At 33.2% G+C, this 17,627-nt stretch overlaps 1 protein-coding gene across 1 annotated transcript; it reads right to left on the reverse strand.

The window, feature by feature from the left end:
- Positions 1-34: 34 nt before the first annotated feature.
- On the reverse strand, positions 35-8,704 carry LOC133193579 (uncharacterized). Its single transcript, XM_061329539.1, has 10 exons — positions 8,512-8,704; positions 7,645-7,779; positions 7,250-7,464; positions 6,744-6,947; positions 6,058-6,216; positions 5,324-5,482; positions 4,948-5,055; positions 4,662-4,842; positions 3,945-4,204; positions 35-88 (listed from the first exon to the last, which is right to left on the reverse strand). Exons 1-10 carry the CDS (start codon positions 8,702-8,704, stop codon positions 35-37), a joined length of 1,668 nt encoding a protein of 555 aa, XP_061185523.1.
- Between the last annotated feature and the right edge of the window lie 8,923 nt (positions 8,705-17,627).

The raw sequence follows: 17,627 nt of genomic DNA on the forward strand, positions 1-17,627 counted from the left end.
TCGCTCCGGAATGCGCGATCTCACGCATGCCTCGTCAGGCCGTTACTTCCACAGGTGTCTTAGTCGGTCCCAGCGCTCCATTCTCTATCTGTAATACAGTCGTACAGATCATGAAATTAAATTAAATTCAAAAATAAAAAATGATATATTTCGTTTTAAAAATCAACCAGAGATATGAATAATGTTATATCTGTCTTTGAAATTAACCAATCTTTTTTTTCTGAATTCATATTAATTTCTCAGTTATAAACGATTTTTTTCAAGTTCAAGTAATACTTGATAAACAATGAATAGCTCCATTTGATTTACCTTTTTTTTTCCTTTCTTTTTTTTTTTTTAATAAAAAATTTTCTCAACTTTTCCCTCATATTTATTTATTCGTCCAGCCTCGTTTACTGCTCTGTATCATTCATCGATTTGTAGAGTTTGCCTAGATCTCAAATAACAGTGTCATCATAAATCGTCCCCTCTCCATCGAATTTAGATTCGATTTTTCCCCTCATTTGATCATTGCTATGTACATGTGCATGTGCAGCAGGAGTAAAATATAATAGGCCGCCTTCATGATTCTTTCCCCCAAGAACTGTCATTTAGAGAAGGCATGTGCATATGTATACTGCTTCCTTGTTTTATTTCAAGTGTGCAACTTGAATTATTATAAAAAATACTAAGTAGTATAAATGGCAGCGGATGATCCAGCACATTGATATATGAGTGTGTGTGTGATGATGTATCTCGCTAAATGCATTAATATAATATCTGTCTAAGGTAATGATAACACATGTACATTAACTTCCATATATACTAAAAAAAATGGTCGGAAACACAAATGTTGGAGAGTAAGATGAGATAAAAACATTGTTCAAGATTTAAGATGAAAAGAAATATCTTCGATTATATAAAAATCTGTACAGCCCGGATATGAAAATTAGGCATGGGATAAGAGGCTACATTGAGACTCCCAGTGGATGCAGGGAAAAGCCATTGGGGGGAGGCGGGGGAAGGAGCCACCTGGAGCCTATGGATTAAATAAATTCTGGCGATCTGAAAGGCAGTTTTTTCCCCGTTAATTCCAAAATCGTACAGGTTATAATTAAGATTGCGCATTTGTATGTTTATTTTGCATTTAGACCAGGGCCATGATAGCACACGTGAAACAGCTAGTTTGGAAAATGGTGGGAATTACATTAACAAGATTAATTTTTCGTATATACGATACGATGTCTTAAATGATTTGATTGTGTAAATGAATATATGCAATTAAACATGTATCTATCTCAATATATTTTATATTGCGTATAATAAAAAGGGGGGATCTTTGATATAATTTCATTTCATTTTGAGTTAATCACATGAACTCTTTCAAAATCAGCGCTGACTTCAATTTATCACAGCTGTTTTTAAAATTTGATTTTTTGCAAAATTTTACAATGTCTTGTTGAAGAGACCCAGACCAGTGGCCGATTTAAAGAAGGGGGTGGGGGGGGTACAAATGTCAAAATTAAGATAAAACATGGTTTCATTTTTGAAAAGAAAGAAATTATCGGATAAAAGTATATAATAAAAGCCTTTATTTCTATATTTTTTTAAGGCAAGAGCTTCTGGGGGCTTGATTTCAAGGCTTTGTTTCCACAGAAGATAAGTATTTTTAGATTTACTCATGACAAAAAGAAATAGTAAAAAAAAGCATTTACTTAGAAGAGTTCATTTTTCCCTACGAAATCCCAAGAATTCAGGAGCTCTCAGAGCCCTAATTCCCTGCCTATTCAAATCCTGGATCCGCCTCTTATTATCAACGCAAATTTCATTTTTTTTAAAAATTCATTTTGTCAAGATTTACATGTATTATAATCAAACATAGACCTGATAGATGTGCATGGTTTTTATTACTTTTGCGCTCGGCTGATATAAAGTTTCTAAAAAAAAAAAAAAAAAAAAAAAGAAACCACACTTTTCTTTCTATTCTGCGTGTACTTAATATTGTTTGTTTAAATCCCATTAGTTTCTCTCTCTCTCTTTCCTTTTCTTTATCTCCTACCTCTTCTACGTTTTTTCTTAAAAACCAAAATCAAAGGGGAGTTCAACCCCCCCCCCCCCGTAACCCCCTATGGATCATTGCCCGCGTGGCGCAGTCGTTAGAGCGTTCGCTCTAGAGTCGCGGAGTAAGGAGTTCATCCTTACGTCGCGGGTTCGAATCCCACTGTGGGACGTGGAGACCGGTCCTTCGGATGAGACCGTAGAACCAAGGTCCCGTGTCGCAGTAGGTGTTGGCACGAAAAAGATCCCTCACTGTTTAATGGCCTTGAGTGCCGAGTATAGGTCAAAATTTGTAGCTCTCCACCGGCAAGTGGTGGCGTCTTCATATGAGTGAAAAATTCTCGAGAGGGACGTTAAACAACAAACAAAAAACCCCTATGGATCCGCCACTGCTTCAGTTATCAAATAAATCTGTTTATGACATTCACATGCTAAATAATAAGTCAGTAGTTTTTTTTTATTACTGTTTTATAAATTGAGTTATCCCTCTTTTCATGCTTTTTTTGACAGAGGAAACGAAATGCCAATAGTTTCGGATATTTATATGTCATTTCACTCATCACACGTTCAAGTAGTTGGGCATAAAATGACATATTTGTTTCGCACATCTGTGAACACTCAAAGTGATGGTAACTTTTAATTTTTAAGTCCTTGAAAGAAGGCAAGTTACAGAAGTGTAACCAGTATGACTTGCAATAATTTTAATTAGAAGAATAATATATATGAATACTTCCACAGGTAGATGAAGTAATAAGCAATGTTATCCTAAATTCCAAGTAAACACAATATTTAGAACAACATCACTGACAGCTGAGATGTAAATCCAATGATTTAAAAATGCCATTTGGAAGACGACGAACAACCTTAACGTCAGCCAGTTTCCTAAAATACTCAAAATTAGTCTCACTGCAAAAAAAGAAGAGAGAAGAATTACTAGGTATATAACCTAATAAAATTATTACAATCTCATCAAAAACTCTCTAAACCACAGATATACTTTCTTACCCCTTGTCACTGAGATTTGGATTTTAAATAATAACATTCCAGAGCTTGAGTAACTTTGTGTTTTAGATTACAAATAATAACTGTCTAATAATGTATAGTGTACGAGTAACTATATGTGTACTTCAACTTTGTGTTTTAAATAATAACGCCTAGTCTGAGTGACGTAATTTCTTTTATAAGTTTTTCGGGTAATTTTACTTGCACTTTTTTTCTAGTGCTAGTGTAAATATTTACGCCATGTCAAATATTTAATTCAGTTTTCGGGTAAATTAACTTACATTTAGAATTCCAGAATTTTGAGTGTAAGTGTAAATATTCACAGTGCGTCGTGAATTTTATTTTTTTTTTTTAGATTTTCATACTTACACATGGTATCGAGGATTAAGAACGTTAATAGTGTAATAATAATGAATCATGTTCGAGTCTACACCCCTAATAAACAGTGTATTGCTGTCAGATTTAAAACCATCCACCATTAATCTACTGACTCTGTCATGGACACCAGGAAACGACTAGATCAAAGAAAACGAAAGTATTATTAATTAATGTCAGGTATATCTATAGAAGAAAGCAGGTTACGGTAAGATTTCGACAGAAATATCGTGTTGCATATTTTGAATTAACTGACTATAGATATACAACATGTACAATATAAACTGAATTTGTTCAAAACTAGACAAAGTGGAGAGCTTATGGACAAATGTAAATAATGCTGACAAGGTCTGTTTAAATTTGCAAAACGGGGCATACATAGAGGCGTACACTTCGGAAACATGCAACCGTAAACTAAAATAAGCGGACCTTTGTCAAACTAACGGACTAAATGTTTACGATATTGAAGAAAAAAAATGTTTTTTACACAATTGAAAATAAAATTAAGACACAATCTGTTTAGAACTTACTGTCCACTTCTGTCCTCTGTCTGTCGTAGAACCACAATATGGTCTATTACCAACCAGAAAACACCCATAACTAACACTCCCTAAATCCACAAAACTACATCTGGGTGCTACTTCTGTGTTATGGCTCTGTGAAGAAATGAACTTCTGAACTGCCCGGTATTTAGGAGCAGAAGAATAAGGTTGTCCTGTGTATTCCAGCATGCCCCAACTTCCGTATTTGGAGTATTGGCCACATGATGAAAAGTAATTAAATAAACCACCTATAGAAAACGAAAAATTGAATACTAGTGGTCTTCTACAAACAATCTCTCTCTCTCTCTCTCTCTCTCTCTCTCATTTGATTTGAATTTTAACTGGAAAATAGGAAAGGGTTTGATTGATTGATTATTGCTTAACACCGAGTCGGCAATATTTCAGCCATATTTCGGCGGAGTACCTTTAATCCCCCTCATCCAAGGATGCTTTAAGACAAATTTGATTGAAATTGGCCCAGTGGTTCTTGAGAAGAAGTAGGAAATGTGAAAAGTTTACAGACGACAGACAGATAGCTGGAAGGACACACTCTGGCTTCGATCAGAAAAGCTCATTGAAGCCTTTGGCTCAAGTAAGCTAAAATAACGGCTTTATTTCATAGAGACTAGACATTTATCCACAATCATTTTTTTTTGTCATTGCATTATAAAATATAGCAAATGAAGAAGTGGACTGTTTGCTTACCTACGGAAGTGCTGTGCTTAGTAACAACGTCGTTCCAAACATCTAAAAGATTACGATTCAAGGTCTCCATGATGTCATTTTCATTGATGTCCACGAGTTTGTTTGTTATTTGTTCGTGTTGAGGCGCATGCTCTACAATGTGCTGTCCTCCTTCGTACATCAACAAATGTAAATTACGAGCCTGAAAGTTTATCACACTTTACCGACAGAATAGACCTCTCAAGACAAGCAACTATAACAAAAAATGTTACAGTCGTGTAAAAAAAAAGATGACTGAAGCATGTACCTTTGCAAGACCCATAAAATAAGAGAAAGATGATCTTGTCTTGTTCTGAATGTAGTTTGTACATATGGACAAAACTTCGTTGTAAGTCATGCTTGGTAATGATGAAATCTGAAATACATTGATTAGTTAATGATTACAAATCAGGAGAATGGCAGGCACCTATAGGAAGCTGTTCTGTTTGAAACAAAAGTTGGTTTTTGTATTTAAAGTAAAATTTCATTTTACTGCATTATAATCTTTTGTCCTTTCACTGTGAGGTATTTTGAAGTTCTTGTATCTATTTTTAAAAATGTTAAGGATAAAGAATTATCAAAATGCTCCAAGAAAACTCAGAAATCAGCCCAAAGAATATATATTCAGGAACAATGATATTTACGTGTTTGGAGGTCAAGTCACAAGTAAAGTATCCAGTTATAGCCAGAGCAGTGAAGTCGTTCACCCTCGTTCCCAGGTCTTCTAGAGCCTGTCGAGTATAATCTTGATATCCTGTCTGCCAGGCCCAGGCAAGGACTAATTTATCAGAGGCACCATAAATCTACAAGTAATTCTATGCATTGAGAAATATATTTTTAACTAAGAGAGACCCTGCTTTCAGTAGGGAAATAATGGCCGAAAAGATGGTGAATAATTAAGACAAAAGATGGATATCAAAATGATATTCAATGAAACAAATATAGATATCAACACGATTTTCAATGGAACAAAATATAGATGTCAAAATTAAATTCAAACAAATTGAGATATCATAATGAAATGCAAACTTTCAATTTTGAAAAAAAACAATTGAAGATGTAAAATCGTTGAGAACGCAAACTTCATCTTCAACGGCAGCAAGATTGATTGGTAATGCCAGGCGGATGTACGATTGGTAATGCCAGGCGGATGTATGATTGGCAATGCCAGGCGGATGTGCAATTTCATTTCAGAATTAATTAAATTTTGAAGGAAATTTAGTCACATATCAAGATTTCAGTTATCTCTCTGCAGAGGACTTTTTCGCCTTTACTTTAGATATATGAATTTTAGAGAGCTTTATTAACATGCAGAGAGACTTAGAAAAATTCAGGTATGTCATACAATTGGCGAATTCTTTATTTACATCATACATACCGATCTCCATATCTGTGCCATTTCATGAGAGCGTTTGTTGTAATATTTGAAAGCAGCCTTCCAACCAGAATCTAACCCTGAACTGTGACCTTTCTCTGTAGCAAAATGATTCTGACGAAATATACCATTCCACACTTCATTTGAATATTCCACATATACCTGAAAGTCATTAATAATTTCAACTCTAAATATTAAAACGATCCTTTTTATAATAATTATTATATTATACCTCTAATGATTTTTTTCCTTTATAAAATTAGATTGTTAGGTGTGAATAATTCCCTGAAATCGCCGTGAATAGAATAGACTAATCCCCGTGCGTCAGTCAAATAAGTTAATCCCTGCTTCGAAAACTCTAGATTTTACCTTTGTAGTGGTTTAATATGTAAATGGATTAATCACCGTGTGTTAGTCAAATGAACTAATCCCTGCTTTGAAAGTCAATTCCCCGTTATCTCTTATCTGCAATCCTATAAATTTTATTTTTATATCGGTATAATAAAACTGTTAAATAGTAAACCATTGAGGGAGTTAGCAAGATTCCAGTTTCCCTCGACCAGGACTATTTCCCTTCGCATCGGAAAATAGTCCTAGCCTTGGGGAACTGGAATCTTGCTAACTCCCTCAATGATATACTTTAACTGTATATCAAAGAATAAGGAAGGTCAACTACTGTAACAACAAACCCTTAAATCTGGTCTTAGGGTTTGATTCACTTGTTTGGCAAACTGCATGACAAAATTATCGTCTGCTGCATGAGGCATGTTGAACCACGGATTGGCTCCCAGCATGTTGGATAGTAAAATGGCGTATTCAAGGGAACCTCCCTCCGTTCCTGCTTGGGTGTGGTAGGTTGTGTGTTTTCGGCTACCCCATGTTGTTGGTTCGGGCTAATTATGAGAGAAAAAAAGAAATTAAATGTTAGAGATATCAAACAAATGAAATTTCAAATTAAACCAATGCATGTAGGCCTACACTTGAACATGTTTTCAAAATGGTAGGTACGCCATTTAAAAGATACTGTATTTAAATAGTACAATGGAATTTGAGTATCAAAAAGATATTATCAATACCAAAAATCCATCCTGTAAAAAACCTTACAGCTTTCAATGAAAAAATACGATCAAAGTGAAGAAACAAATTAGATTGATTGTAATATTCTAGTGAGGTAAATTTTTAGTGATTGGCTTACTGTGTGACCATTTGTATGAAGGAAATCCATGTATCTGAACTCGGAATATCTGACCAAACTCTCTAGAAATAGCGGATAAAACGGAAAATGTTCATGTCTGGCTTCAAACCCCGGGAGAATGACACGTAGATTGTGTAGAGGGTTCGCCGGATTGGTTCGTCGAAGTTTTATACCGATACCAGCCTGACCAATCGTTACGTTGATCAACATACGTCCTAAATTAGATAAACCACAGACTAGGGTAAATTGAACAAATAAATACAAAGTTGATTTCCATGATTAAACACGTTTCTTGTGTAATTATTAATGCTTTACTGAGTTGTGGGACATGGAAACTTTAAACAGAAAACTTTGTTCGATCTCTGTTTTCCCGGAATAACTGAATTGTTCTGTACCTTTTCCGGTGTATACTTTTTGATAATGCAGAAGATTGATTTCAATGTCTCCTTCACCGTCATAAAGAATTGTGTAAACCCCGGAGGGTGGGTGTGACAAAGAACGAAGCACCAACTTTTCAAGCGCCATATCATCTGCACAGAAAATTAGAAAGTAAGCTACAAAACAATTTCTTTCTTTTCATTTGAAAAAAATGACTGATCTAATGAAGGCTTGGAAAATGTAAATAAAAAAAAAACACATCTGATGAAAGCCTTGCAATATGTAAAAAAAAAATAAAAAATCAAACACTCTCTGTTCTTCACAAAATCTCACTCTCTTGAAACACTTCAATTTGAAGTTAAAATTGATTACTACTAAGTACTGTATTGTCTATCGGATTTACATGTATTTTACTTTACTTTTATTCTCAAATCAGGGGATGCTCACTCCTCCATGGCACCTGATCCCACCTCTGATGTTTTTAGAGTTTGTGATTGTTCTGCTCCCAATTTTTATTGTTTCCATGGACTTTTGAGCTTGATTGCTGTTCGTTATCTCCATATTTCATCAATGAGAATATAATATGATAGCTAAATTTAAGTGACAATGACTTTTCAAAGACTGTGAAGGCCCACGGGCCAAACATCATTATTCTTCTTCCTATTAAATGAAACCCTTCCGTATAGTCCAAAACTAAAAGCAGATTAAAGTTTCCAAAAATCGATATATATATATATCTTAATGCTCATATTGAGTTAACAAACTATTGCCATGTTCTTAATTAAATTTAATTGCATTAAAATGAAAAAAAAAAAAAAAACAAGTACGAGTAAATAATGATAACTGTAAAAACTGCGTGTGAGTTTCATGATATCTGAAATCACCTGGTAAGCTTGCAGGATACCCATCTTGTCTCATATTAACTTTTGCCAGTTCATGAGTGTCCCAAGCATGGTTCCCCCATCGTTGAGTTATCCAGTTAGACGACTCTTTGGCTACGTCGACAAATTTGATCTCGGAGGAGTAGTATGTGAGTCCCCCCAGATTTACCCCAACCGAGGAATTCCTGTTAGACATTCTGATAAAAAGGATGTCCAAAAACTCTTGTCAGAGCTGAGGCAATATCAAAATATAATGAATAGGTCTTTGTTAAACATCCTGAATATGACATTTGATTCGGATGAACACTTTGTTTTATTTGGTGATAATCTCTATTTGACAAAAACGTGTTAACACGAATGTTATTAAGTAATTTTAAAATGTTTACTCTCTACACAAATTTACAGCAGAAAGAACACTATTATTTTACTTACATATGCTTATATTTACTTACATATCTACATCTAGAACATTACACGTTTCCCCCTTATAGCCTTCCCAGCATTCACACTGAGAATTCCAACAAGTACCATACTGACAAGCATGAGTGCAGCCACACACTCCCGGCGCCATGCAAGACTGGCCTGTAAAATATTATTCTAATAAACCCATTATGACGTCATCTTTACAAGGGCGTCCCTAATTAACATATTCATGGTTAGGTGTTACCGTTAGAACAGTGACAATCCCAGACACACTTTTTGTCGTGATCGGACCATTTCCATCCCTCGTCACACTGACAAGTATGATCTACAATGTTAATTAAGAATTATCTGAAAGTTTTTGCAGTATATGGATAGAACAATCGGCTTCTTTTACATTATTATTTTCTTTTTGCGTAGTGAACACCATCAATGGAATACCCACATCTGCCTTAATCAATGCACACTGAATATGAGGATGCAAATCAAGTTGAACAGAATGTAATTCATTTCATAACATAAAAAACAACAAATTTTAACCTTTTCAAATGTTTTTAACTATGTTCTATGATAAGATGACTACTTTGTATATGTAGTTCAAAGGAAAAGAAATAATAAATAAAATATGGATGGTTACCTGCTGTAGACGGTTACCGTGAGAGGGTGGTTATCTGTTGTAGATAGTTACCTTGAGAGGGTGGTTACCTGTTGTAGATACTAACCTAGAGAGGATGGTTATCTGTTGTAGATAGTTACCTAGAGAGGGTGGTTACCTGTTATAGACAGTTACCTAGAGAGGATAGATACCTGTTGTAGATACTAACCTAGAGAGGATGGTTACCTGTTGTAGATAGTTACCTAGAGAGGGTGGTTACCTGTTATAGACAGTTACCTAGAGAGGATGGATACCTGTTGTAGATACTAACCTAGAGAGGATGGCTACCTGTTGTAGATAGTTACCTAGAGAGGATGGATACCTGTTGTAGATAGTTACCTAGAGAGGGTGGTGGTTACCTGTTGTAGATAGTTACCTAGATAGTATGATAGTATGGATACCTGATTTAGATATTTGCCTAAGGAGGATGGTCTGCTGTAGATAGTTACCTAGAGAGGATGGTTACCTGATTTTGATAGTTACCTAGAGAGGATGGTTACCTGATTTTGATAGTTACCTAGAGAGGATGGTTACCTGATTTTGATAGTTGCCTAGAGAGGATGGTTACCTGCTGTAGTTAGATTCTCAGAGAGGATGGCTATACCTGCTCTAAATAGTTATCTAGAGAGGATAGCTACCTGCTGTAGATAGTTAGCTAGAGAGGATGGTTACCTGGGTTACAAACTCCGTGCCCTTGACACCCACAGTCTCCGGTACAGTCGTTGTTATAGAAACCATCATAACAGGTACAGTGACCTCTGTGAAGGTCACAATGACCATTCCAATGACAGTTATCTGGACAGAGGTGGAGGTGCTGACCATTTGTCAACAACAGCAACATTCTTCATTTTCAGAAAGAAAGTAAAATTAGGCACACTCTTTCACACACTCACGTCTATAAACACAGATAAGAACTCACTGATAACACTCGTTATAACACTTGTTTTATTAAAAATCGTTTTAAAATGTGTAAATCAGCTCAACTTTGACAATGATTGTTTTCTATACATGTATATATGCTAACACTGCATGCAACTTTCTCTTTTCCTCAATCTTTCTCTTCAACTCTCTCTCAAATAAAAAAAATTGCGCCTTCTATATTTTTCAGATAAATGATTTGAATGTTTTTTGCTGAATTTGTAAAACAAAAATAAAGAATTTTTTAAAAAAAAAAAGTTAGATAAAATCCAGTTTAGTTTTACTCATACCTTGAGAAATAAATTAAAAATAAGAGCTCTTGTATTCTCATGTCTGCTTTCAAATCCAAAACAGAGAGATATTGAGTGGATGAGTACCGAAAGGTAGACCCTTATCTTTCTTTCCATGTTTAACACACTTCACGCTATATGTCGATTCATTTTATACTCATGAATTTCCGTCATTTTACGGGATATAGCATAGCTAATGTGCATATGTTTAGTGTAGAAGCTTTTTGGAAAAAAAACTCCCTGAAAGATAGCCATAGTACTTAGGATCATCAATCTTAGCATAATTCTCGCACATTGTATGTATGTCAAACCCTATTTATTTTCAAAATTATTGTTAATTATCTTACCAAAAAGGATATTTTACAATACATATTACAACTCAAATTATATGCGTGATCGGAAAGTCGTGTGTTCGAATCACGGCCGAGACTGACCTCAGTCGATAAAAAAATAGGTAGCAAATGTTCCTTCGCCAAACGCTAGGCATTTTGAGGTGAAAGTTGCGGGTCCTTCGAATGAGACCTGAAAAACCGAGGCCCCTTGTCACGATAGGCGTTGGTACGATAAAGAACACTCACTGCTCAATGGCCCTGAGTGCCGTGTAAAGGTCTAAATTCGAAGCCCTTCACCGATATATGGTGACGTCTCTATATGAGTGAAAAATTCTCAAACAGAACGTAAAACAGCAATCAATCAAACTTTAAATGCATGTCAACAATACAGAATTATTAACGAAGGCGTTAAACATGTTAAGTGGAATGACTTTCGGATGCAGCTAGGTTCGTGTATTGTTATTACTCTAAGTGTTCTTGTGAAATGATATGGTTTGTGAGTGTATATTGCTATTATTTATCAAAAGCGTGCATAAAACTTCGTACATAACATTTAATTATTGAAATTTAAAGTTTCAAATTTTGTTAGGTTTCTATCCCGAGAGGATGATCCGGTCTTGTTTAATGTCTGCACAAAATAAGACATTAATATATAAACACATGCAAAAATAAGAGACAGAAAACAATAAGGAAAATAATCACATTTTAAACTTGTCAACAGTGAACATCAAATTACCAACAAAACATACATGTGTTCTTATGAAAACGCCAATTTTGGGTCGTAAGCAATCTCATTGCAACGTTAGTTCAGGGATCTGGAACCTCCCTCTCAATAAAATTTCCATTGTCATTAATAAAGTTAAACTAATATTAATTTACATGGTAAAGTGCCCTAGAAAATATTTCAGACACCCACACCTCATCCCGAAGACAGTTACATAATGCTGCATTGCCTGTCAGAATAACGAGTTTTACAATCCCTTCTGCATGTATTTTGTAAGAAATCTAAGTGGATTCTTCTTTACTTTTCCACTTGCTTTTTCACCGAACAGAGATTGAAAATGTCAATTTTTACTGTTAGTAATTTATATAAAAACCATCCTACAGCACTTTGATAATTCAAATTCACTTGACAAATCTCTGCTTTATATTTTTCTCTGTCGTTTTTTCTGGATGCTCATGTGCAACAAACACCTTTCCCTCTCTTAATAAACCGTGACAATCTATTCCCCAAAGATTCAATATGAGCAGCAGAGTGTAATATATATATATGTTGAATTCTTCACATGATGAATCATTGCCATTGTTTTCTGGAAAACATCATTTCAAAAAATAATAATGGGTCTTTGTGAATTTTGAATTCAAATATATTTATATGTTTTTGAAATTTCGTGAAGATATGGCCTGATGTGATGCCTTAGACCTAAGTGTTTACCCAAAACAGATTAGTAATTCAAAAAAATATCCCAAGACTGGAAATTATCAGGTCAATATACTCTTGAAATATTAAAACTAGGAGAGCATTTCTTACCATATTTATATCAAAATTATATTTTTCAATGCTTTCATTAAAAAAAAAAAATTGGGAAACTCTCTAAAGTTTATTTCCTTATTTTAGTTTAAACAATGCCATCCGACTTTAATATTATCCCTTCGGCTTTAAAATTAATTATTATATATATTTAAAAGAATAAATTTTGAAAATTTAACTTGTCCAGCAAACTGAAGATGAAGTTGATAATTGCAGTTCACCCTGCTTTTTTAATTTCATAAAGATAAAAAGAATGAGTAAATGGATTCAATCTTAATTAATAAAAAAAAAAAAAATAACAGTTAGTATCATATGAATATAGTGATAGCTTTGATTAGTATTCATGATATTTTTTTATGTTTTAGTTTTTTTTTCTCATTATGAAATGAAATGAAATAGATCAAAATTTCAAATGCAAATTTAATCAATTTTTCTTCCTATTCGTCCCGTAGGTTTTCCTTCTCTCAAATCACAACTTTGATATAGACTATTACGATTAAGTAATAATGTTATGTAGACAGATTCCCGTTTTGCACACTTTTTTCAATACCTGAAATTCAAATATGTGCAATACGGGAACAAACCAAACGTACGCTAGCTAGCCGTAAAGATTATTCTATAATTTACATAAAATATGTATATCTTTATCAAAGTGGGCATAAAATGCACAGGTGAGCATAAGACCAAGGGCCTCTTATGTTAGTATTTCAAATATTAAATTCATTATACCAGTCTGAAATGAAAAAAAATTATAATGAAGTAATTTCTGATTTTAAAAGAGGGATTTTCAGAAAAATGCTTTTCTGTCTAGAAAACAATGAGAAAAACGTTAACTTATTTCATTTATACACAGCGATATTTAAACATTGGAATTGAATTTTTAAATCAAATAATTTTTAAATTTCGCTCTCTGCCCGAGATCAATTCATGGTGTGAGACTAATTTTAGAGTGGGAAGCAGAGTTTTGACGCTGTTTATGGAAATAAAAGAAAATAAAGACAAGAATGCGATATATGTATAGGTATATTGTAGAGGAGTATTGCATGTAATTCGAAATAAAATACTTTGTGTTATTATTATGCTATGAGTAAAAAAAAAATACAGATACAATTGGCTGTGCATATACCAGACCGCCTTCTGACGTCCCGTAATCATGTCAGCGGAGAAGTAGTTTGTTCTCACACACAGTCAGAAGCAAAAATCAAACTGATAATCTTCTCTATTGTTTGGATGTTTAACGGAAAACACAGTATATGAAATTATATAAGAATTTACCGCATATGTAGTGTTTAATATGTGCATTAACTATTATTTTTCATGAATTTATATTAAAACACATGAGCATTTTTGTTATTATTATGAACAGTTTTCATAGGCATACAGGAAATGTAAGATTTATTTTCTAAAGTTTTTATAGGATTTAATAATGCAATTTTATTTTTGAATATGGAATACTATAAATGTTTTACAAAGATTTGTTGGATATCACATTAAATAAATATGTTCATTTTCATTGCTATTTTTTATTGACTTTAACATGTTAAAGACGCGATTAAACCCTTAAGGTTTGTAAGTACATTGTAATAGATAACAAAACAGTGCTGCAGAAATTTAAAATCCTTCATTGGAATCGATCGCAGGTGCTTGTCATTTTGAAATAATATACATCAACTTAACAAGCTTACATTCTTCCATCGTTTCACCTCTCTGATCCCAATGTTCAACTGTCTAAGCGGAACCTTGGGTCATCAGGGATCATTAAAGCTTCATAAACCAAATCTTGCGAGTTCTCGGGACCAACCACTGTTAGTGTAAGTCAAATGAAATATTAATGGCCATGGTTTGTTAGGCCTTTTTAACACATGCACATATATATGTATATATTGAATGGGAAAAAAAGATGTGTTTTTAAAACAATAGGTAAGAGCAGTCAGAGTATTATTGGCTACAGTAATAAACGTGTGATATTGAGGCGAAGCTTGGATCATTCTCCGCCAGCGAAAAAAAAACTTACACCTAAGTTTTAAGAGAGAAATCATTAGTATCAGTCAGGTAGGTTTTATGTTACGTATTCTCGTGTTAGCGTTATTATTTAACCTTTAGATGCATTTCATGATGTTATAAATCACACTAAAAAGTATATATATATATATATATATATATATATATATATATATATATATATATATATATATATATATATATATATATATATATATCATTGATGGGGTAATCGTAATTAGTAATTGTAATCAGCTGTAATTGATTACAGTTTGCGGTGTAATCATGAGTAATCAGTAATTATCCGTTATTTTGATACAAGTAATCGTAATTTAATCGATTACTCTGAGAAAAGTCTTGAAATCATGATTACTTTTTGATTACTTTATGATTACAATGATTAAAAAGACGTTCATGAAATTCTCTGAATATTTTTCAGTTTGCAAATTTGTTTAAAAGCAAAATTTATGGGCTATATATAGCTATATGTTCTTCTATTGCCATCAGAAATTCTTATAATCAGGTCCAGGCAATGAGTGAATTCTCTCAGTTCCTAGCTATATTCAGTATTCATTTCAAAATACTTTAACAGCTTAGCAATTTGCCTTGTCTGGCTAGGTGTATATATACAGAGAAAAATTACTACAGGGTTATTTTAAAGTTTGAGTTTTTTGTTTCAGTTAACATGTATGCAATGCAACATTTTCTTTTCCATGTAAATCTTTGAATATGCAAGTGATTTTTTTTTTATCGAATATACCTTTGTGATGTGTTTTCTAAAAGTCACAACTTTGTTTGATTTTACATTTAAAAAATGTGAATTAATTAGCAATAAAATACAGGTGTACTTAAGTTGGGTCAACTTAGGTAATAACAATAGTGAACTAACCATACCTGTCCAGTCAAGATGTTAATTCTAGTAAAAACATCTTACAATTGGCAGTTTGATTGAAAGGTTCAGTGTCACTCATATCAATATGGTCAAGTACATAATATATAGCAGTTCTCTTTTGAATCCCTTTATCACTAACTATGATTATGTCCAATTTGATTGATAATTAGTTACATTTGTTTTTTCATCAACAATAATACAGATATTTACTTATATATAAGATAGAAATCAATGATCAGATTTATCATTCTCGCGTACATTAGTATTAATAAAAATATGTACAGGAATGACCACAATTCGTGAAAAAATTGTCTGGCTTGTAAAAAGACCAATTAACAATCTAGCGAAATAAATGTTTCGCGAAAAAAGTACAATTCTCTTTTCTGAACTTTTAGTAAGGCGTGGCATTCTTTGCTATACATAATTAGCGTCCCTCAAATAGTGACCTAGATTCTCATTGGTTGCCAGATTAGCACATTAAAACTGAAATTTACACAGCTTTTCATTCACCGGTGAAAAACACATGGAATAAAAATGGATCAGACGTCAGCGAGTGACACAAGGAACCAATGACATCGTTTCTTACAGTAAAAAGGATTGGCTTATGTCATCTCATAGTTTGTCAACAACAATCTAAAGTTGCTAATGTTATTACTTTCTTAACCAATGAGAATCTATGTCACCATTTGAGAGACGCTAATTATGTATCGTCGAGAATGTCACTCCTTACTTAAAGTTCAAGCAGAAAAGAGAATTGTACTAAGATGATCTACAGTATCTCCAATAATTTGATCGCAATCGTAAATTTACTTCATTACACTTCTATTGAAAAGTTTTATCCAGTATTTTAGCAATGTTATTAAAAACAAAAAGCAATCAGTTATGAGCAGATCATCTTCAACCAGTATTGGTATTAGAGCTGTGCATGGTTTTGTTCGGACACAACTCTGTTCTCAAGGTCTAAAAAACTTCATTCTCAGATTATTCTCTTGAATATCGAATAAGTTAGTAGTCATTAACACTATATGCAGGTGATAGCGGAATTTTACTACATAAATAAGGACAATTGTTATGAAAAGTTGAAGTCATTTCGTTTGTCATAGAGTATTTGTTGGTTGGTCCTTATCGTCTAGTCAGTAAAACATCCAAATATGAAACAGATGTCAAGGAAGAACTCCAGCGTCCTAGTAAAATCAATCTTAGTATACTTGTGTGTGGAATCAGAGTTGTTTCCAGCAAGTCAAAGCTGTAATTTTGTTCAAGTCCAATAACAAGACATGAGAAGTTCCGCTGCTTCTGTTGTTTTGATTGTTGTTGATTTTAATCTCTTTTAAATATTCTATCGCATACAGTTTACATCTTCTTTCAGATGAATAAGGAACAAAGAAACCGGAATTTCCTTATGTTGCATCCTTTCTCTTACTTTGTTATTAGGATAACTGTTGTCTTTCCAACATATCTTATTATAGATATGTCAAAGTTTGTTGTAAGACAAAGTTTATTGCTTTTGGACAATGCTAATACTTTCACACAAAGGAGAAGTTGAGATATGGCTGCATTTGGCCCCTCATAAAATATTATAAATTTTGATATGTTGTAAGTAAACTTCTTATCTTAATTCCCCAAAATATGAAAATAATTCATATAATGCGTTCTCCGGTTATGTAGTAACTGAAAATTTGAGTATACTCCACTAACTTTATTTTTAGTAGACATTTTTAAAAGCGAATAATTAAGTTTTTAACGTCAAAATAAATGTAATTTAATCTAATTGAATTAAGACATAAATAATCCATTTTAATAAATTTTGTTTACAGGAAATGGATATTTTATCAATTATGTGATTGCTTTCAAACACGTAGTATCGTTTTCAAAAAAAAGGGGGGGGCATCCGGAAAAACTAACAAATTACCTGAAAAATATATGACAATAAAAAAATCTATTCCAAACTCTAAAAGCCTTTTCATGCGGGTAGGGTCAGTTTTAACATTTTTAGACCAGAAATACTTTTAAATACATAAACATAGGAAGATTTGACTATGCTACAAAAGGTATTCAATAAACATTTTTTTTTCCATTT

Source organism: Saccostrea echinata, unplaced genomic scaffold (assembly GCF_033153115.1).
Source record: "Saccostrea echinata isolate AGI-Se365-2 ecotype Australia unplaced genomic scaffold, CSIRO_AGI_Sech_v1 ptg000028l, whole genome shotgun sequence".
NCBI lineage: Eukaryota > Metazoa > Mollusca > Bivalvia > Ostreida > Ostreidae > Saccostrea > Saccostrea echinata.

Coding starts and splice junctions, on each gene's coding strand:
- LOC133193579 (XM_061329539.1), bottom strand. CDS start 8,704: ATGTCTAACAGGAATTCCTCGGTTGGGGTAAATCTGGGGGGACTCACA. Junction 5,056..5,323: donor GTGACTTGACCTCCAAACAC/GTAAATATCATT, acceptor AATGTATTTCAG/ATTTCATCATTACCAAGCAT. Junction 4,843..4,947: donor ATTTTATGGGTCTTGCAAAG/GTACATGCTTCA, acceptor ATAAACTTTCAG/GCTCGTAATTTACATTTGTT.